Here is a 24,032-nt window from a genome sequence, read left to right on the forward strand (position 1 = left end):
TAAAATAAAATAAAATAAAAATAAATTTAAAAAAAGAGAATAACAAATAAGAATAGCAGGGGAAAGCATTATAAAGATATAGTCAGTAATTAAAGAATAAGAAAACAAAACTTTGATAACTGCTTATTTTAAAGAAAATATTAACTAGATAAGAAAACACAAAGTAAATTTAGAGATGCAAGAGCAAATATAATCATAGGCACAGATGAGATATTTTTATAGTATACTGAAATAATAGTCTTAAATTTTTGCTAATAAATTCAAAAACCTTAATGAAGCAGAAATTTTTCTAGAAAAAATATATTGGCAAAATTGACAGAGTAAAATCAGTGGAAAAAACTTATAGAAGATATGGAGAAAAATGGTCATAGTTCTATTTCATAAGAGGGCTTGGAGAAGATGACAACTTCCAAATTTAGTAAAAAAGATGTGTCAGGATAATATTCTTACCAATGAGAAAATAATAAAATGCTTAGAAGTTTAATTTTATAAGGCTAATATCACTCTATCATGAAAAACTCACAAAATAACAAACAAAAATAAAGCAAAACAAAAATAGTCTTTGTACATTCAAAACTTGTAATGAACAATAATATTTGACTGTTCCCTGCTATATTTCCAGTTTTAATATCCATTACATAAATAAATGAATGCAAAAGAAAAAATTTTAAAAATACTAACAAATTGAATCTGAATTACATGTACAGAAATAAACATGATGCCAAAATTGATATATTCTAGAAATTCAATGATTAATATAATTCAACACACAAACTGAACATAAGTATTTACAAAGGGGAATTAAAAAATTTAACACACTTTATTAACTTTTTTAATTAATAAAATTTATTAATGTAAGACTAGAAAAATATTTATTCAATATGATTAAAAATTCTATTTCAGAGAGAAGAAAAAGTATTCCATGAATTATACCTCTTTTGTTAACATGCTAGTTATTGAAATCGTGGAAGAAAAAAATACATACAAATAACAAATAAAATTATCTTCATTTTCTTGTAACATGATATTTGACTCGAAAAAATTAATCTTAGAACTAACAAGGACTGATTGGTTAATAAGTATAAGACAAACTGAAATTAAAATATTCAATAGGAAATGCAGCTAAAAAAGATAGTTGGGAGTGAAGATAATGTAATGAAACTGAACTGGGTTCTGGATATAATCAGTTTATGTTATTAATAATATGCTTATTAAACTACGAAGCATACAGGACTGGATTTCAAAAAAAGGATGGATCTACATGGTTCTAGTCCTGGCATATTACTTGGCAAAAATAAGTTCTGAACAATTATTTGTTGAGTAAATGAAAAAACCTATTTGGGAAGTAGAGAATAAGTAGAAGAAAGAAAAATTAGAAGAATAAACAAGATAATGCTAGGCCCATGAAAAGTCAAAGTACATACATACGTATATAAGAGAACTTATGTATCACATGCTACATGGGAGTCAAACAGTATGAACCCACAAATATAGTTCACTTCTTTGCCAGGAAATCATTGTTGACTTTAAAATATATAATACTAGTTGAGAGGGACAAAGAAAAGGAATTATAAAAAGAACCTCGGTGATGACTTTTCAAAAGGAGGTAACAAGCATAGACCACGTTTTGAAAATGTACCCTCTTATGGCTAAAGTTCGTAAGTCATAAAAGCTACAAGAGTATCTCATCAACGGATACAAATCCTCAAAGTGAAAAAGAATCTCACTGCTATCTTTCCTCAGAATTGTATATACAGTTTATTGTTTACAAAGCAAATTTGAAAACACCATTTCCTTCACATCTTAAAACAGCTTGAGAGATGGACAAGACAGTACTATTAGCTTTCTAATTTAGGTTCCATTTTTTTCCTCAATAATGTAACAGATTCAGAGTTTAAAATTCAAGTGCATAAAATGTTGAAAAAAGTTTCCCACACCTTCTCAAAGGCGATCTGTGCTATCAGATTCTTATAACTTTCCAGAGATATTCTTTGCATACATAAACAAGTATTTCACTATTTTGTAGAAATATTAGTAGCATACTTTTTATTTGAGCCGATTTTGACCAATGTTCGAGATATTAATAGACTTTGCCAAAGATATCTGACAAGAAAATAAAAAGTGGCATGACTATAGCTAGGATATTTCTTGGCACTCAGTATATTGCCTACTACTGCGCCTTGATGAGTTTTCAAAGAGCAATGGGTATGGTCTAATTTATGCAATATATCTGGTCCTGTGAAAACTGAATGCAATTTTGCAATTTTATATAAGATAAATGTAGAAATAAAGCCTAATTTCTTTTTTTATTTTTTATTAACATATAATAATTGTACATATTTATGGGGTATGTGTGATATTTTGATATATGCATACAATGTGTAATGATCAAATGAGGATAATTAGGATATTCATCACCTCAAACATTCCCCATGTCTTTGTGTTGGGAACATTCATCTTCAATTCAGTCATAAATACCAACTCTAATAGTTGGAAATTTCAATCATCATTTCCTTATTTAATGAGATTTAGAGAAGAACTTGTATTCAAAATGAAAGACATTTTAAAACTTTTCAGAATATACTTCTGTAAAATAATCACCCCTCAATTATCTATCTTGAACACTGCAATTTTGAACATTAAGATTTTATAAAGTTGCCCAAATCTACACTGTGTGTTTTTATTCCCAGACATCTTGTTTAGTCATTTTGTGTGAATGTTTCATCACCCGACCACTGTCAAATAAAATGTAATTATAAATATAAACCACAAAATATTGTTTTGAGTGTCTTCTCTTCCATTGATTCATTTTAAGTTTTACTGGTAAATGCAAAAGGTATGAGTAGTTTGTTAATCACTTTTCAAAATATCTTCTGCATATACTTACAGCATGTATTACGTAAATCACAGTACATTACTAATCTATTTTGTTATATCTATTATGAAAAATTAACATTTTTGAAACAAAAATAGCAGTATGTTCAAGTGGAGAGCTAGAGTATAATGCTCTTAACAGAAAAGAAGAGAAATATTTAAAGCTATATGCTGAAAATAACAATGTGCCTAATTTTCAACCATCTCGAAAAGAACACCACAATATTTATTTCACAAAATAATAAAAAATACGAAGCTGTTGCTTTTTATCCCACTGATTTACTCCTTGTGTTGAGAAAGGATTATCACATTCACACTACTGACATGATGAATATAATAAATAAAATAAATCTCCATAAGAAATTATGTTCCAAATTGTGAAATACTAATGTTTCAGAGTGCACACAACTTGCATGAAAAAACGTGATTAAAGAAACCAAATCCTTCTATTAGCTGCACTGAACCCCTAAAGCAATTTAGGAATTTGTTTCTTACAGACAATTAATCACATGCAGGCATGCCAGATGAGAACTATTGATTGCCCTTTTCCAGGCTAGTGGCATTCAGACAGTAGACAGACAAATGCCCTAAGCAAGGGGAAGCATCTTTGTGCTTCTGCCTGGTGTAGCTTTTAATTGTTCTTTCCTAAAATGCGTGACATTTGCTGTTAATCTTTGCGTAGAGCTTACTCCTCTCTTTTTGAGCAGTACACAGATAGGTGTTTTTCTCATTTACCTTTACACCAAGGTCCTTCATTAGCTCAATCTCAAAATTCACTACATCATATGGCAGCCGGAACTGAGGGATTTCAGAAGTACTGAAAAAAAAAAAAAAAAAAAAAAAAAAGAAAAACAGGCATCAGTAGAAAAATGACCAATCTTAAAAAAATGTAACATGTCTTCACGGACTAGTAGTAAATAAATATCTCTTCTAAGGATATTTATATATCACATAAGATATGCATGAGGACATCTACATTTTTATTGACATAAAAACATTACATGGAGTGAAGATACAGTAGAAATTGATATGAAAATAACTAAGTTACAGCAATAGAAAATGATAAACATAAAACTGGCCAAAAGAAATTTCAATACTTTTAAGTTCAATAAAGTGGTTGATTTATTTAATAATAATTCTATAAATACCTAAGATAAAAAAAAATCTTAAAATCTATTAATAAAGCTAGTTGGAGATACAGATTTTAATATATGTGTACACATATATACTAATATTCATACACATATTCTATAAATATACTTCTAGCTTGCTCAAATGCAAATGTGTAACTGTATTATCATACTGTTTAGAATATTACAAAATCAGTTCCATGTGATCTACAGAATATTTTTACAATAAATTAGTCTTCTGTGAAAGCAAAGAGTATCCCAAAAGGTTCAGTCATGAAAAAACAATCCTATTGTATATTAATGCCTATTGCCTTCATTTAAAAAAACAATCATGAGGTCTATAGTACTAGTATTCTAGTAGTATAATAGAGTATTAAAAGTAAGCTCAAGACACTTTCCAATGTTTTGTTAACAATTATGAAGCTATGTATGTGCATGAATACACAGCAATCCATTCATTCATTCACTGATTCATTCATTCACCTACTCATTAAAAGTGAATAGTGCCAGGCACAGTGTTTACAAAGTGCCAGGTAAGTGTAAGCTGCAATGATTTGATGGTGAATTGTACCAAATTCTCACTGTTAATAAGTTATTTTTTCTGATCAGGGAAAGATACATAAAAGATAATTACATTTAGAATGTGGTATGCACAATGAGAGAAGTATAGCCACTATATCTTTAGTGTGTGTGTGTGTGTTTGTGTGTGTGTATAAAATAGCAATTATATTTTAAATATTACAAAGATTAATTCGTTAAATAAATAATTGTTGAAGATGAATCTTCTGGATCAACTGAAAAGTCTTCCAAAGTACAGCCTTTTCATTCCTTGATGACTTAAGAACTTGATTATTCAATTAATTTTTATATATCAATCAGCAAGACATCATGCTCAATGCTATAGAAAATGCAAGGTATCAAACACTATAAAATCAAAGCTGTACACTAAAGGAGCTTCCCTCTAGTTAGAAATATAAGATTATGTTTAAGAATGAATTCAAGCATAGGGAAAAGATAAAAATCTCTTAAGACGACTTGTGAACTCCAGTCACATTACCTCAAGGTAACGTGAATGCGCCAGAATGCTCTGGGCACCAAGAAGGCTTCCCCTTCAAAGTCTAAGTAAAAAGGTTCTTAACAACTATGGACGTATGTGGACACAAACAGATACCCAGACTTGATAGACATGCGGCTCCATGAGAGAGAGATTAAATATGGACTAAAATCGGGCACTGATGCAGATCCTCAAAAGGTTGAACAGGAAAGCAAAACCAATGGACTATGAACAACGAATTTCAGCCAAATAAACCAACTACAACAAGATGAGAATCTTAAATACATCCAGATATATCGTGAAGCTGAGAACCTTCCAATGAGTCAGGTCAACTCTTGGATTTTTATGGGATATAAGTGGAAGCACATGGAATAAAAGGGAAAAAAAAAATGGTGTGAGTGCAAGCCAGTGGTTCTGACTTAAGAAAAAACTCTGAAAGAGCATGTTAGAGAAAACAGGGACAACTTTTCTGTTGGCAAGAGAAAAAGAAAGGAAGGAACACCTAACCTAGCAGTAAGAAACCTGAGAAAGGAGGAAGGAGCAGGCACCACCCATGGCAGTATAACTTTGAACAGATATAGGCACCAGAGAAAATGGAAACCAGGCTGCTGGGCTTCAGCAGCTCTGCTTAAAAGCCCCACGCTGCTCTGAAACCATTGTCACCAACACTTAGCACAGTGTTAAATGAATAAGTGTGAGAGAATCCATTTCCCAGCATCTCCTAAAGTAAATCAGATAAATGTGAAACACTGAGAAATGTTAGTTAGATTTAGTTACACTTAGGTAGGTAGCGGTGGGTGGAAATTACTGATTGTGAAAAATGTGATGTATTTATATTCATTAATAGATGAAGTCAGCAAATAGATGAAACACATAAGCACATACATAAGCAGAACAAAATGACAAATGTAAAACACCAAATCTGAACAAGTGTTTCAAAGGAGGGAAGGCTTATTGTGGGATGATATAAGTGGGTAGGAGAAATGTCTTAGGACTTTAAAATATCATCAGTGTGTGATGGCTTCCACATTTTTCTTCTTAAATTCCAGACTTTTACGTTCACTTGGGTGTCTAACAGGTATCTCATATTTATCATGCCTAAAAGTAAGCTTTGGTTCTTGCATCCCAACACTGGTCCTCAGACAACCCCATTTTATGAGTTGCTCAGGCCCCAGACTCAATGTATCACACACTATTCCCTTTCCAGCACCATACCAAGCCCAGATGCAGGCAGTAAGAGAACGTGTTCTTTTTAGACAATTTAAAAACCATTATAAAACTTACTAAAATGGGCCCGTTTTATATTATTTTCATCAGCTAGTAATTCTAAATAATATCACTAATATCCTAAACAATGTCTCTGCCAAAAAAAAAAAATTCTCTGGTGGGTCTAAATTATAAACAATAGCCATAGTTGTTTTTGAGTTTTAGTAATATATATGTAAGCTTTCAATGATCCCGTTTTTATTACCAACTCTTTAATTAAAATTGTGTTCTACAGGAAAGTTAACTTGCAGAACTACATTAAATAGAGGCCATCAGCACCTGCTGATTCAGCTACAGGCATTCCTCATTCCAACTCCCCGCGGGCGACATATGCCTCCACTCTGTGATACTACAGATTCCAATATGTGAAAAGTTGATTTGGAATAGATAAAATGATAGGACATGAAGCAATATGAATTACTTCAATTCTGTCATTTTGTATGATCACATGGAATTTTTGTGTTTAAAATTGAAAATAGCTATATCCTTAATATTAAAATAATTTAATCATTAATTTTTTGTTTTACAGGAATAAATTAAAAATAATTATTACTGGTTATTGTATGATTCTTATGGAATTTTATTGTATAGACCAGAGGATAGTATGTTAAAAAAATCTATTCTGAGTACCTAGTATACTAGGTATACCACTAATCCATCATTTTTTTAAAAACTTCCTCGTTTATCATCACCTAATATATTCTATATTTGGTTTATTGTTCGTTTATTGTCTGTCTCCCCATGACTAAAATATAGGCCCCATGAGAAGGCATTTTGCCTTGTTTACTTTTATGCTCTAAATAGAGCCAGAAATCATGACCAGCTCATAGTCAAGTGATTGATATATATACTGAAGGAAGGAATGGAGGGAAGGAGAAAGGGGAAAATACAGGTAGATATCAGGTCTTGGAAGGGTTTTTATGCCAGGCCAGATCCGTTATCTCTGAGGTTAGGAGGAGTTGTTGAAAGGTTTCAAGTGGAAGAGTAATAAAATCAGATTTGGAAACTAAAGGAAGAATGAATCTGAAAAGACAAATCAGGAAGGAGGTTACTGCAGTGGTAAAGAAAGTGAGAGGTGGCCCGGCACAGTGGCTCACGCCTGAAATCCCAGCACTTTGGGAGGCCAAGGCGGATAGATCGCTTGAGGTAAGGAGTTCAAGACCAACCTGGCCAACATGGTGAAACCCCATCTTTATTAAAAATACAAAAATCAGCCAGGCGTGGTAGTGCATGCCTATACGCCCAGCTATTTGGGAGGCGGAGTCAGGAGAATCTCTCGAACCCGGGAGGTAGAAGTTGCAGTGAGCCTAGGTCTCACCACTGCACTCCAGCCAGGGTGAAAGTGCCAGATCCAAAAAAAAAAAAAAAAAAAAAGGAAATTGAGAGGTAAAGGATATCAGAGGACATTTTTTTACAGTGTTTATAAAACGGAATTGCCAGGATACTAAAAAGTAGCCCAGATAATCCCCATTTTGGTGATGCCATCCCCTGAGATGGAAAACTCAGAAAGAGAAGCAACATTGATCATTGATATGAAGTGTATGAAGAGATATCTAGGATTTGAATGTATAAATCTGTTGCTCAGAATGGAGAAAGAGGTCAGAGCAGATAGGGATTTTTAAGAAATTTGCATGTAGGTGGTAATTGAAACTATGAGAGTAAATGAGATTACTCTGAAGACTGCATGGTGAGAAAGGAGATAAAAGGACAGAAGACAGAATTTAATAGGAATGATTATTTTCCAAGTTTGTTGTGCTTAGGAAAACAAACTTTTCTTCTATCTCTGATCCTGTAACAATCTAAGGTTTTGAAAAAAAATTTTCTTGTAATCATAAATCCTTTAGTATAGTCAGTGGAATGTCAAGACAACATGAAAAAAAATCTTTCTTCTATTTTCATGTTTCTTTCATGTAATGAAATGTATCTATAACAACTTTCCATTCTTTTTAAAGCACAATTCTCATACTCTGACAGAGGTATGCTTCAGTTCATTACCATATGGATAATAGACTTTAAATTTGTATTACATCACACATTCTCAAAATATTTCCTATTGCTATAACTATTTCACCTAGACTCCATTTCTCTTTACTGTCAATCAACAAGAAAAGTAATAGGCCTAATAAAAACGATATAAAATTTGAAAGAGGTAAAGCAAAGGGCAGCATTGGCCTCACTATCCTTCCTAACAATAACGTCAAAATTCTTATATATTAATTTATAAGCAAAAAGTCAGAAAGTATATATGTGCATACATTCTTAAAAATCTCTTAACACTATTTTGTTTATCTTTGTTATAATATCAAACCCTTTTAACCCTGTTAAACTTGTGCCCTGATAAAAGAAGCCACTGTTAGAGGAAAGTAAAACTACTGATTATTTTATAAATTTGTTGCAAGATTAAAAATAATTGATGTGCTCAATGCAATAGATATTAATCCTAGATATTTTTCACTGACTCTAGCGATTTCTTAAAAAGTTGTTGTGATACTAATTCACCAGGGATAAAAGAATCTGTTTGGATGCAAAGCAGAAGGAAAGATAAAACTTGACATTACTTCCTTAAGCAATTGATTTCACATACAAAGCTAATTTAATCTTTTTCAGCCACTTTGAAGACACAAGAGAATAAGAGGCAATCATAAGTAGAAAATAAATTAACAGGAAAGTTTTGTGATTGCAATTCTGGTTAAATTCCAGCGTCAGTTTTTATAATCCTGTAACAGTGACACAGAATGCCTTTACCATGGGACAGTACAAATGAGATTGATTAAATATTTCATATTGTCTCTACACACTGAAAAGATTCAAAGCCAAAAGAAAAAATTTAACAACTTTAAAAGAAAAACCACCATGTTTGGTCATGAATCCAAAGAAGTCTGTCCTCACTAAAACATGTTCAGCAAATAAATTTAAAAAACCAACTTTAGTACTAATTTATATTAATTACAAATATCTATCCTGCATTTGAGTTAAAAAAGAGATAGGCTAACAACAGTAATCTTCTACCAAAATTGGCAATACAGAGTAATTGATAAACAGGGTGGGTTCCATTTTAGCCCTTTTGTGAAAATGCAATCAAGTGGCAAAGAGATTTTTCCCAGCTTACCAGGGTGAAAAATTAAGTTCATATTTTAAAAGTTAACTCAGATATTCACTGATGTGTATAACTGAAAAAAAACATACAATGCTTATACATATATTGTTAATAGACTATGTCTTTTTCTAATTAATAAAGCTGTGGTAAATGCCATTAACATGATAGTCTAAATCTTTCCAGCAAAACAATATATAGGACATTTTACTTTCCAGAAAAATAAATTCATAAAATACATGTAATCTCTTGAAATTCAGAGTAGTGGAACATCAATACAGAAGAATAATTATTTCTTAACAATCAGGTTGTTTATGTTTCATATCCACACTAAAGGGTCTTCCTAGTATGTGATATTTTTGCTTGATGATTCAGTCAAGTAAGATTATATTAATGATAGCTTATACATCAATATTTATGTCAATAAACATCTCAACATATTTCTATCAATGATACAAATAATTGATAATTTTGTATTATCTTGGGCTTAGCATATTGTTGTTTGAGTAATATTGAAATTTATACATTTATTAACATATATTCAGAGGTGCCAAAAAACGTAAGAAACTTCACAAATTTTAGTAACAACTTGATTAAATTTATCCTCTGTGATTATTGGGTATGATTAATTTATTGGTTACACATAGGGCAGTAGCCATAACAAATTTAAATGTTAAGCATAGAAACAGATTTTTATAATCCACGATTTTTTAATAGTATATGCAGGGAAAATAAAAATCAATTGAGTAATATTATTCAGTTACCATCCAAATTCTTTACTTTGTATCAAATGTTTTAAGCAATAAATACTCCCTAATCATAATAAATTTTATTTCTTTATGATAATGAAATATATGTCTAGTATAGAGTTCTGTTTATTTTCAATATATATTCCCATTCCCATGTATAAATCTTCATGGGAATAATATGATTACATGATTTTAAAAATGTTATATTTAAATACATTTCTAGTAGTCAAAAGTAAGACTTAAGAAATTTTAAACTGAAAATATGTAAGACAACATATCTAATTAGACAACACAATGAATAGTCCAATATTCCATGGAGCTAGGTTTTCCCCATCACTAATATCCATGATTTTCAGGTATATCTCCATTAAAAGAAATATTCACAGGGCTAAAACCATCTTTCATATGGTTGGTTCTCATAATCAAAAAATAATTTGCAGAGATTTCTCTTAAATTCACAGAACTAGAGAGAAAATTTCTTAAATAAATATTGCTTCAAGCCAACTGCAAATTTTAAAGTGAATAATGTAATCAAAATGTGAACATTTGGAAAAAGAACATTTAAAATACCATCTGTGAGCCTGAAGTTTCTATATGATCATGAACCAACAATATTCATAATTGTTTTGCTCCCTCATTTCTGACACTATAAACATGAAATAAATGTAGGCATTACCTTAAACCACCAACATATTCTTGTTTTTCAAATATAGTGATGTCAGAGTACCCCAATCGAGCCAAAAAGGAAGCACAACTTATACTTGCAGGCCCAGCACCAAAAAGAGCAATCTTTGCAGAATAGGCTTCAGACATTTTTTCTGGGGGAGGCAGGGACGGATTTCTGATCTGTGGGATACTCATTGCCTTGAATACCTATGGAGAAATCAATTGCCATTGTTAAAATTTTGAAACCCGATGTAAATGATGAGTTGATGGGTGCAGCACACCAACATGGCACAAGTATACATATGTAACAAACCTGCACGTTATGCACATGTACCCTACAACTTAAAGTATAATAATAATAAATAAATTTAAAAAAAAAGAAAAAAAAATTTTGAAACTAGCTTACATCCTCAAACATATTTTTAATGTTTCAAATTAATTATTGTTTTAAATAGCAATGAGCAATACATTTTCAGTATTAATATGGTACACTTACAACTTTTATTGTGTCAACTAGATGAGGATTTATGGCTAACTCTCAATCTTTCCTTTCTAGAGTCATGCCTCCTCTAGGAAACACTTCTGGGGCACATTCCCTACTCCCACCTAGAGGGTAAGTTAAGTGCATCTCCTCTAAGCTCCTACAGCATAATCCATATGTCTCTACCATAACCACTTACCAACCTATCTGTGGCATGTATTATGTTTCCATGTCAGTCAGTAGAATGTTAGTTCCTTGAATCAGAAAACATGTCACATCACATGTAAACACATTACCCTTGCATTAGAGGAGTTAGCATTACCATGGCACACAGTAGACATTTAACAAATAATTTCTTGAATTCTGCTTTTGATGATGATAGATTAACTTTGGGAGAATAATGATTTAAAAAAATAGTTGAAGCATTCAATAACTACTGATGCAGGCATCTTGGAAGGGCTAACATCTCAGAGAGAAAGTAAGAACGAAGTTAGGTGACCAGAAGTCACTTTTCCCCTGAGGGATTTGCCACTTCTTACCAAAGGGAGGAAGGCTAAGAATCTTGAAGAGAACCACAGCTCAGAAAAGAGATGTTGGCAGTCTTTTGAAACCAGAGAGACACAGAGTTTTGGAAATGTAGGAGGCCATTAACCTGGAGCAAAATAAAGTGCAGAAAAGTGAGCTTAAATCTTAAAGTGCATACGACAAAAACCTAAGGAAATAAAGAGAAAACCAGATGGTCCAGGAAAAACAAAAACTGGAGTGACTAAATAAGAAAGAGCCCTAGTAAATACCCCAGCGTACAGCTGAAGCTTCTGGAGTGCTACACTCTATAAGTAGGGCAAATGAGGGGTAAATAGCCAATCCAGCCTTGTCAACTCGGCCCTGGATTTAAATGACAGTGATCAGTCCTCACTCTTATCTATCTACCAAATGATAGAATACACTTTCTGTGAATAATAAGTCGACCACAGTTTCTACAAATTTTTTATAAGATGTTTGGGTTTTTATTTTAAAAAGTCCAAGCCTGCAAGAAAAATAAACCTAAAAAAATTGAAAGGGATACATACATAATCTAGTAAGTGTGGTTATCAAATGTAAATTTTAGAATAACTATGATTTATATGTTCAAAAATATATAAGAAGAATGTAAACTTCAATACAAAACTGGAATTTGTTAAAAATAAAAAAAATTAAATTTACTAAGTACATTTAGTAAAATATATTTAGCAAAATTCATAACTAGCTACTGTGGAAGGAAGGAGTGGGATTTAAAAATATATTATCAAAATGTATTAATTAAAATTATTATAAATAGGTGGTAGAGGGTAGGAAACAAAAAAAAATGGTAAGATGGTAAATATAAACATAAACATGAGAAATTATATTAAATGTAAATGGACTAAAATTCCAATTGAAAGACAAAAGTTATGGAAGATAAACACCTTAAATGTAAGAGCACAGATAGATAAGTGTAAAGTTAAAGACTAGACAAAGTTATACAATACAAACACTAACCAAAAGAAAGCTGGTACATATATAACAATATTAGAAATATTAGACTTTAAGGCAAGATGCACTACTAAATTTGAAGAACATTTCATAGCAAGGAAATGGTCAATCTTTCAACAAGATTTTATAATTCTAAATCTATAGGCTCTAAATTACAATTTTAAATATATAAAGGGAAATTAATAGAACTAAAAGCAGAGGAAATAAATCACAATGGTCTCATTATTCTACTCTCATCAAAACTTGACTACCAATAGAAGTGGCCAATGAATAAATCCATATTATAGGTAAGTTATTTATGCTATCTAATGGATTGGCTCACAGAGTTGTTTGCATTTAACAGGTCAAAGCAGTAACTTTCTCTCCTGGAAACCCAGAGAGAGATCGATAGATATAAATATAAGTTTTCTTAAGAGTGAGGAATAAAGGTGACAGGACTTTACATTTTCTTAACCTCATCCCACATGTACCACCAACTACTGTAAATAAAGTCAAAACACATAAGGCACATCCAAATGGTCTTATTAAAAAAAAATTAAAGAGGGTATTATCAACAAGTATTATAGGGTCAATTTCTCAGCATGAGATGAACGGCTCTGATAAATGGTCTCATAATATTTTGTCATTTTCATTCTAATAATTTGTAACATTTTACTGGTTTACTTATCTGTTTCCTCTCTTAGACCATAAATTATTTAAGGGAAGACAACATCTTTGAATTCATATTTTAGTATTCAGTGTTTTTACATATAAGGGGGAATATATGTTAATTAATGAGATTAAATTGATAATATAATAATTTATTCCCAGCTACAATTTGCATTATTTACAAATTATTAATATGCATTCCTTCTCTTCCCTGTGCTATCCAAACAGCACAGATTTTCTTACATATTATTTTTGAATCAACACATATTGTTATCTTTTATTCCTTTCTAAGCAACATGAACAGGGAACTAAATTCCAGTTCTAAATTAATAAATAATTTTATATGATCATTAATTAAAATGTAGTTAAAATATATTTTACATTTCCCCAAAGAAAGGTTTCACATACTTTTCATAAATATTTATTTTATTAGATCATTAATTAAAATGTAGTTAAAATATATTTTTTATATTTCCCCAAAGAAAGATTTCACATACTTTTCATAAGTATTTAAAACATACATTTAACGTGATCAAGGATCTCTGATCAGGAAACAGAGATACAGCTAATTCCATTTAGGGATTAAATAAATACTAATTTCTTTCATATTTAGTTGAATAATTTTAGCTTTGTGAACTAATAATTAAATATTTAACTTTCCCATGTTAAAATCTGCTAACATTTACAAATAACACTGCATTTTAACAAATCTTAAATGAAGACGTTCATGATTTAAGTATCATTTATATATGACATCTTTTACAATGGAAGCAGATTTAATATGACTACTAAGAATTGTTTTAGGCTACAGCATTCATTATAATGTGAATAACCCTAGTGTGATAACCAAATGGAATAGAATTTGTGCTCAGCATTCACTCAGAAGCAAGAAATAGGTAAGTTCTGAAACACCTAACATATCTGACACAAATTCTAGGTAATTGCATGCAAATAATAAAGTAGAAATTACCAAATAATAAACCATATGTATGTATCTTCACCTAAAATATTTTAATTTTTTGAATAAAACTTTTAAGACTTCTTTTAAAAAAATTATCAAATGCAAACATTGAATTATTTTAAAAAATGTTTACTGAATCCGTACTAAGTACCCAACACAGAGTTAAAGACTCTTAAAGTGTTTTAAGAAATGAAAGCAAGCACACTCTGCAGTACACTCAGTACCATGAGCACATACTAGAATGTAAATTGTTAGCCCCTGATTTGCTCAACCCCAGGCACCGCAGCTTAAGAGTTGTTCAATACATGCTCATTACATTGCTTGGCTCAATAAACTAATCTATCAGTTGGTATCCCTTTGCCTGCTCTGTTCTGGGATTTTTTCTTTACAACCTTTTATTGCACTGGGTTTTCCCCCTGAGTTTTACAGGAGTTTGGATTAACCTTGATGCAATTTTTAAGGTAGTAAATAATTGAATCACACTTTTGTGAATTTCAGCACAACAGGTGGTATATTTTTAAAAGTATGGCATTGAAACTAGACTCTTGGGGTTGAGTCTTGACTTCCATCATTCTCATGATGTATGGAATTGAACAAGTCCTTTAACATTTCTACACCTCAGTCTCCTTAATAAGGTGGGATTAATAAAATATATTTCATAGAGAGGCTTTGAGGATTTAATGAGCTAATTATATCTTGAAAGTGCTTTAGGAAACTGCCTGCCCATATAGCAAATGTTATTCTCATTTCACCTAGCATTCAAATTCCATGAGACAGAATGTATCTAAACTCAGTGTCCAAGACGGAATCCACTAGCCACATTTGACTAACTTCAAATTAAAATTAAAATTAAATAAAATTAAAAATGCAAAGACCTCAGTAGCACTAATCATATTTCAAGTGCTCAACAACTACATGTGGCTAGTGGATAATACATTGAACACATCCATTACTGCAAAAATTAAAATTTCAAACATATGATGCAATAGATATAAATAATCTCATGAGCATAATTAATGGGAAATAAATAATTTAGAGGCAGTGAGTTTGTAGTCTTTGTTATAGTTATTTTAATATGATTTTTATGACTACATGTTTATATACTTTAATTTTTCACAATTACTGTGTTTCACAACCCATTTACATAATTCCTAAAAATTTAATCAGTACTAGAGCTGGTCCAAGCTGGCTTCAGCACACTATTGCACCTAGGTAATACGTCAGCACTCATTCAATGTTTTTTTAGCCACTAATATTCTTCTATCATCAACCCTAAATTCTGAAATATATGTTACATTTTCCAACTTAATACAGACCTGAAGGCATAAGTGGCCCTCTACCCCTTTAAAACATCAGCAACTAATTCTTTTTTAACTGAAATACAAATAATGGATTACTTCATGTATACACAGTATACTTCCATGAATGCAGCCTAATTCTGACAAAATGAGAGTAAATGGACAAAAAGCCAAATAAATCACTCCAAAAATATTTTGTGGGTGAATGGGGGGTAGTGAATATTATGAAACTATGAAAAGTGAAATCAATTATAAATCTAGAGTTGGCATTTTATGAAAAATATAAATTAAACTAATAATGTAATACTTTAAACTGCCAATGAATAGATTGTGTAAGTTAAAAAAAAAAACAGAGAATTAACTTAATTTTGTTAAAATTAAAAATAAAAGTTTGGAAAAGTTAGTCAATTAAAACAAGTTATACAACTCAAAATGTCCATAAATATGAATAATATTTTTCAAAAATAATATTTTTCATTCCGTTTATTAAACTACAACAGTCTTCAGAGAAGTGTAACATAAAATTACAAATAAATTATGCATAAAAGATACATTAGGTCCAGTTATTTACAGTATCAAATTCCTAAGAGATATATCTTAGAATATAGTTCCCTGTTGTTTCATAATGTAACAAAAATATTCTAAAATAATTTGGCTCTTTTCATGAGAAAGACCCCTCTCTTTTTCTTTTAAGCAAATGTCAGTTGTCCATCAACTGACTAATATTCTACGATTTAATTTTTAAGTTGAAGGGTCAACTGCCGAAACAATATAATAAATGAAATAAACTTGTTAATATCAGAAGAGAGTAACTGAAGTATTTAAAGATGAATGAAAAGTATACCTAATATGTATTTTCCCCACAATAATAAGAAGGCAAATATTTTTTGAAATATATCCTCTGTTCCAGGCTTTATGTTAAATCTCTATCGTTTAGTCTTCAACCCTCCTTTTATGGAGGTACAATTATTAGATCCATTTCCTAGATGAAAAAACTGTGGTCAGGTTCATATGCAAAAGATTTTATCCTAAGGCTACTTGACTCCAAAGCCTGAACTCTTAAACTCTGTTATTATCACATTTTCACAGTAATTGTTAAAAAGTTCATTATATATCTCTAATTTTCCAATAAGAAATGTATAACTGAAATAAATATATGAATTTGTCATTCCTAACCCACTTAGAATGTGTTATATTTTAATATATTAAATTCATATGTTCCGATAAAATATATTTTGATATAATATATTCTAGTCAATCTACTAACAAAAATGGCTAGTTATTATAATTAATAAATTAACTTTACAAATCAACAATTGTTCATGAAGTGTTCAAAGAACACTGAACTACCTCATCTTGTTTCCCACCATGCTACCCTGACACCAGAGAACTAAGGTAGTTGGTACATTAAGAGAATTGACTCCCTATTATCAACGTCCTCTCCAGAGTGCTACATTTGAGTACATTTATTACAACTGGTGAACCTTCAATGGGTTTGCAAAAATTTTATTATGAAAATAGCATCATAGGACTACAGCATCATACACAATAGTTTCTTTCACTGTCCTAAAAATCTTCTTAATCTCCATATGCATCCCTCTCTCACCTTCTCCCCAGCAACCACTGGTCTTTTTAGTGTCTCCATAGTTTTGCCTTTCTAGAATGCCATATAGTTGAAATCATACAATATACAGCCTTTGCAGATTGGCTTCTTTCATTTAGTAACATACATTTAAGTTTCCTGCATGTCTCTCCATGGCTTGATAGCTCCTTTCTTTTTAATCCTGAATAATATTGCAATATCTGTATGTACCGTAGTGTATTTATGCATTCACTTACTGAAGGATATCTCAGAAATTTTGGTGATTATGAATAAAGCTGCTATAAATACCCAAGTGCAGGTCTGCATGTTAATGTAAGTTTTCAGCCCTTTGGGGTAAATTGCTAGATCATATAAGAGTATGTTTAATTTTGCAACATACTGTCAAACTGTCTTCCAAATTGTCTGTACCATTTTTCATTCCCACCAGGAAAGAATAAAGTTCCTATTTCTCCTCATCCTCTCAGCATTTGGTGTTGTCAGTTTTCTGCATTTTGGCTGTTTGGTCTCCTCTGAATGTTTGTGTCCATGCCCCCCCCCCCCCCACTGCAATTCAATTCATATGTTGAAAACTAACCACAAATGTTAGAAAGGTTGGGTTTTTAAAAAGTGATTAGGTCATGAGAGCCTTAGGAGGTGATTAGGTCATGAGGAGCCCTCCTCAATTAGATTAGTTCCCTTAAAAACAGCCCCAGGGGAACTACCTTGCCCCTGCCACATGTGAGACAGGCACAATAAAAAGCCTTTACCTATGACCAGAAGGCAGGTTATGAGCACATTATAAATCTACAAACACTTTGATTTGGAATTCCCAGCATCTAGAACTGAGAGAAATAATTTTTGTTGTTTATAAGCTATTCAGTTTATGGTATTTTGTTATAGCAAACTGAGCAGACTAAACATTGTAATAGTATAGTGGTATCTCACTGTTGTTTTATGTTGCATTTCCCTAATGACATATGTGAAGCATCTATTCAGATACTTATTTTCCATCTGTATATCTTTCTTGGTGAGATATTGCTAAGGTCTTTGTATCATTTTTTAAATGGGTTGTTTTCATATTTTGGGGTTGTAAGAGACTTTTGGACATTTTGAATAATAGTTCTTTATCAGATATGTCTTTGGCAAATATTTTCTCCTAGTCTGTGGCTGGTCTTTTCATTTTCTTTCAAGAAAGTTTCCTGCAGAATAGAAGTTTTAATTTTGTTTCTGTGTTTGTTTTGAGATGAGAGTCTCACTATGTTCCCCAGGCTGGTCTCAAACTCCTGCACTCAAGCAATCCTCCCTCAGCCTCCTGAGTAGACAGGACTACAGGTACATGCTACCACACCAAGCTCAGAATTTTTTATATTTGATGAAGTCCATCTTATCAATAATTTATTTTATAAATCTAGCCTTTGATGTTGTACCTAAAAAGTCGTTGCCTAACCCAAGGTCATCTAGATTTCCTCCCATGTTATTTTCTAAGAGTTCTGTAGTTTTGCATTTTACATTGAGGTTTATGATCCATCTTTAATTATTTTTTTAATGGGTGTACGTACGGTCTGTTTCCAGATTCACTTTTTTACATATGGAAGTAGGGTGGTACAAACATCATTTGTTGAAAAGACTATCCTTTTCCATTGTATTGCCTTTGCTTTTTTGTCAAAGATAAGTTGGCCATATTTATGTGTGTCTATTTCTGGGCTCTCTATTCTGTTTTAGTGATCTATTGTCTATTACTTTAACAATACCACACTATCTTGATTACTGCAGCTTTACAGTAAGTCTTAAAGTCAGTTAGTCTGAGTCCTCCAAATTTGTTGTTCAATATTATGCTCTTTTGCCTCTCTATGTAAACTTTAAAATCCATTTGTCAATATCTATAAAATAGTTTCCTGATATTTTGATTTGGGATTGCACTGACTCTACAGATCAAACTGGGAAGACCTGACATCTTGAAAATACTAAGTCTTCTATTTGGAAACCTGGAATATGTCTATATGTCTCCATTTACTTAGTATTTTTTATTTATTTCATCACAGTATCATAGTCTTTCTCATATACATCTTATACATATTTTATTAGATTGATATCTAAGCATTTCGTTTTTAAGGATGCAAATGTAAATGGTATATTTTTAATGTCAAATTCTAATCATTTATTGCTATCGGAAAGGAAAGTGGCTGACTTTTGTATATTAATCTTATATCCCTTTTTGCCATAATTGTGTATTAATTTCAGGGGTTTTTCTGTTGATTCTTTGGAATTTTCTACATAGACAATTCTGTCAACTGCTAACAAAGACAGTTTTATTTTTTCCTTCTCTGCGTATATTTCATTTCCTTTTCTTGTCTTATAACATTGTATTTGTGTTCTTTTTAAGGTGTTCCCTTCCCCACAAATATTGTATCATGTGGACTATTTTAAGATTATTTTAATAGGCACTAAGATTTTGATTAATTTCAAAATTCCTGGACTCCAGTGATATGCTTAAATAAAGTAGTAAAAGTCACCAAGGAAAACAGTTCTACCTTAGTGATAAAGAAGAATAATTATTTAAAAGTGAATATCCTTTTTAAAATTTTACTTATTTTTTTTACTTTGTAAGTGATATATTTTTTTTAATTTTACTTTTACGTTTTTTAATATTGTGGGTACACAGTACACCCTTCAGGAACATGTTTAATATTCATTTTCTTGCATATTCATTCTGTGATTTCTCACCTTTCATTCATCTAGAAAGTGCATTTATTTCATCAGTCCAAATCGACTTTACCAGTATTTTCTCCATAATTTTCACATTACTTTGAAGCAAGGGAGAGATTAAACTGATACTTAAAATGGAAAGATTGCAATGCAGAGAGGAGCCCTAAGTCTCCTCACCTTCTGGAGACAGAAACAGTACAATTTTCTATAGTGCTCTATAAATGAAAAAGGAGAAAGCATTGTAAATAAAAGTATATCTACCAATTCAAATTTGACGGTAACTCTTGCTAGTTTTAACCTTTCTTGTTTTCTATAACAGTACATAATGAAAATAAACATAAATGTTTGATAGCTGTAATTATTCCTCAGTTACTCTGTTTGTTCTAATTAAACAAACAATAGCAAATACATGCTATAGGGAAGTCATGAGAAGTAAAATATTCTTGGAAATTTTAGAATATCTCTACTAGTTGAAGGATGAATTGTAACAGTATGGTAGTATTCTGCATACCTCATAAGAGGATTATACTCTTGCAAGTGTTTAGCTTGATTTCATTATAAAACAAAAATAATTTCTGGTAATTTCCAAAGGAATGTTATTTCATCAGTGTAGGTCTAAGATAAATCTTAATAAAAATATTACATCAGTTTTTCTTTTGCTAGTTTCAGTTTCTTGAGTTACTTAATTAGTGGGATGAATGTCTCATTACCTTTTGAATGCCTGAATGGGGAAAGATTGCTATTTGTGCATCCAAAAGTAAGTTACCTGAAATTACATACCTTCTAGGAGATGCTTCTATGTAATTTTCTTTGTTATTTGTTTCTTTTTGTAAAACAAGTCAAAGGAAATACTGAGTACATACTAATCACTGCATTCATCCTTTGAAAAGAAATATACTTGGGCTCCTTGAGAAATAGTTTTCTTCACAACAATTAGACCAGGAACACCAAAAGTGAGAACTGTGTTTCAAATGTATTAGAAATGATAAAAACTTCATGTCATGTCAAATTTTTAGTTATCAAAATTATTACTGTATTAGTAATTCTCAAAAAATTTTTCCATAATTTTCATATTATTAAAATAGACATTGAGAGGTACAACTGACAGGTTAAAAATACCGTGTTAGCTGAAATCAGAATATTCTTTCATTCAATTTCCTTTTCAATTTGGTAGGTATTGTTTATGTACCTTCTATGTCCTAGACACCAGTATGAATAAAAACATAGACTCTCCAGTAAGTAGCTCCCTGGATAATAGAGCACTAATATGTCTTATTTTTAATAAAATATATTACTGTGCAGCCTGTCTGGTACAGGGTTAATTTTCACATATGGTGCTCTCAGAATATTCGAGAAGGTAAAACCTACCCGGAAGAGAAATTGACACATAAGTCAAATCTTAAAAACAACAACAAAAAATATATATTAGAGAGTACTTTGCCTTTCTAAATACCAATTCTGAAAATTAAAAGAGCAATGATTACTTCAGCAATTTATTGTGAGGGTTAGAGTCAATGGTGATAGCTTCTTGTGATGAATGTCTTCTCTTTACAAGGCACTCTCTGGGGAACTTAACATTTGTATTTCCAATCCTAAAAATCTTTGACTTTAGGTATCATTGTTCATTTTCTATGCAAAGGAACTGACTCACAAGATTATTCGAACATTAAGTCCATGTTATTATGACTATACAAAGGTATATTGGGGATTTGATAAACAAATTGAATAAAATGGTTTAAACTGACCAAATATAGTTGAAAACGTAAGTGTTTATAGTTTGGTTATGACAAACTTTACTCATCCAAAATCATATGTTCAGGACACTTACATTAGCCCGCAGATAGGCAAAATCATCTACCACAAAGCCTGTTATAGAATAAAGTGCTGAATATTTCATGTAATTTATCAAATACAGTACTGAAAGTTAAAAATAATGTAGTTGAATGAGTATTTGAAGTTAGTTTTCTACTAAATGTGTATCACTTTTACACCATTTTAAAGTCAAAAAATCTTAAGTTGAATCACTAAGTTGGGGACTATCTGCACACTTATAAGTCACTGTTTTTTAGTACATGGTCAGTTTTGATAAATGGTCTGCAAGTGCATGGAAAAGATGCACTTGTTCTATGTTAGTCAGGCTCAGAAAACTATAGATTTCTTAAATCAATCTAATAAACTTTATACAAATAAACCTTACAAATTTTGAGTAAGGTTATGTTGTCATGTGTATAAATGTTTATGAATATTACACCTTTTGATTTTTTCTTTTTATTATTTTTATCTTCCAAAACACTTCCTTGTCAATATTATAAAACTTTTTTCATATCTTTATTTTTAAAACCTCAAAATAAGTTATTATTATTCTGGGATCAATATTTAATTATATTCACAACCATATTTTTACACATTGTTTCTTTTCTTCTTTTTTCCACATTTGTTTCCTTCCTTCTAAAGAATAATTCTTAGTAGATGCTGATGAGAAATCTAAGGTCAGAGTAATTGTCATTTGGTTTTTCAAGTAATCTGCTTTCCCTTTATCTTGAAGTTCTGATTCTCATTATCTTTAGTATTGCACAATATTACCACAACCCTGTGTCTAGGTGAAGACCTTTCATCTTTCCTTTCTTCTGGAAAATTTTCCACCATAACTGCTTTAAGGCTCCTCCTGTGTCAGTCTCTCTCTCTCTACTTTAAGACCTCCCCTTACATGTGTATTGAAGACTTAGAAGCTTCTGAACTTCTCTATTAAACTTTTCATTTATTCGTATCTCTTTATTGTATTCTGGTTGAACACTCAGATAATATTTTTATTTTTTATTTCTTTAGTTCTGCAATTTGTGCCTCTATCCAGCCCAAAACTGACCTTTTCTATTGAGATTGTCATTACAGTGTAAATCAAGTCAACTATTCTTTATATTAAACTCACTGCTGATTTCTTTTTATTTTATCTCATTTTAGGATATTAATTTATACATATTAATTTTAAGGGCCTGATTATAATACTATTTGTGTTTCATTAGAATAAAGTCAGGTACCATCAGGTAAGTCTTTAAATTATCACTGATAAATTATCTTTCCTAACGTAGTAGTTTCCACCTTTTTGTTTCTCATTTACACTGAGTGAATTTTTTCTCTTTCATTGCACTCCCCCTATAGCTTCATATCAGGTATGTGGTGGCCTTCAATCAACAATACTCCTATCCCTCTCTCCCACTGCAGAACCAAGTTTCGTAAAGTCCAGGGTTCCAGTTCAAGGTATTAGAGGTATCACAGAACCAAATCACTGTGCCATAGACACATGCCCACAACACCTGCTGTACAGCTGTCTCTGCTTCTTTCTGCAGCTTTCTATAAGCCCCAGCTCTTTACAGCAGTTGCACCTATTTTTTTTAAACTTTCTATGAGGTGGAGTTGAGTCCCATCCTCTACCATGCAAGATGTTTTGGGCACTTATTACCCTAGACCACTCCCCAGCAGAAGTTAGCAGAGAATAACTAAGTCTCCATGTTTTTATACCATTTCTGGCCCAAAAGGTATTTATATTTCCTTTTCAGTTCACCTCTTATTTTTTTTTTCTACTTTCATTAAATTTTATTTATCATTGTTATTTGGAGATAAATGGGTGGCTTTAAATGTTAACTTAAAAGCATCATGCCTTTTACAAGTGATTCATGTTGATACAATAATATTGCTTTATACTACTCTATATTATCATTCATCAAATATTTTTATGAAAGTATATGTTTTTAAGTTGTTGAAGCTTAAACCAATGAATCTTTTAAAACTGTAAATTGCCCATGAAATTGTATATATTTACATATATTTTTAAAAACTAACCTAGAAAAAACTAACAGCATATAATTTTAACCATGCAATTTTGGTAAAATTTAAAGTTATTGCCCCCAAATCACTGTAGCTTATTTTTAAGCTCTGAATATCAAGATACAGTTTTAAAGCAAACTAAAATATTGTGATGAAAATCATCTAGCAATTCATCTGGCCCTATAGTTT

At 31.2% G+C, this 24,032-nt stretch overlaps 1 protein-coding gene across 4 annotated transcripts in view; it reads right to left on the reverse strand.

Moving 5' to 3' along the window:
* Positions 1-24,032, reverse strand: part of DPYD (dihydropyrimidine dehydrogenase) — an 861,482-nt gene that overhangs the window by 611,311 nt on the left and 226,139 nt on the right. For all 4 annotated transcript variants that reach the window (XM_050807345.1, XM_050807361.1, XM_050807352.1 and 1 more), the window contains 2 exons: positions 10,844-11,040; positions 3,610-3,691 (listed from right to left, as the gene is read on the reverse strand). In XM_050807345.1, coding sequence (XP_050663302.1) covers positions 3,610-3,691; positions 10,844-11,040 — 279 coding nt within the window. The remainder of the gene's footprint in view (positions 1-3,609; positions 3,692-10,843; positions 11,041-24,032) is intronic.

The sequence above is a fragment of the Macaca thibetana genome, chromosome 1 (genome assembly GCF_024542745.1).
Source record: "Macaca thibetana thibetana isolate TM-01 chromosome 1, ASM2454274v1, whole genome shotgun sequence".
NCBI lineage: Eukaryota > Metazoa > Chordata > Mammalia > Primates > Cercopithecidae > Macaca > Macaca thibetana.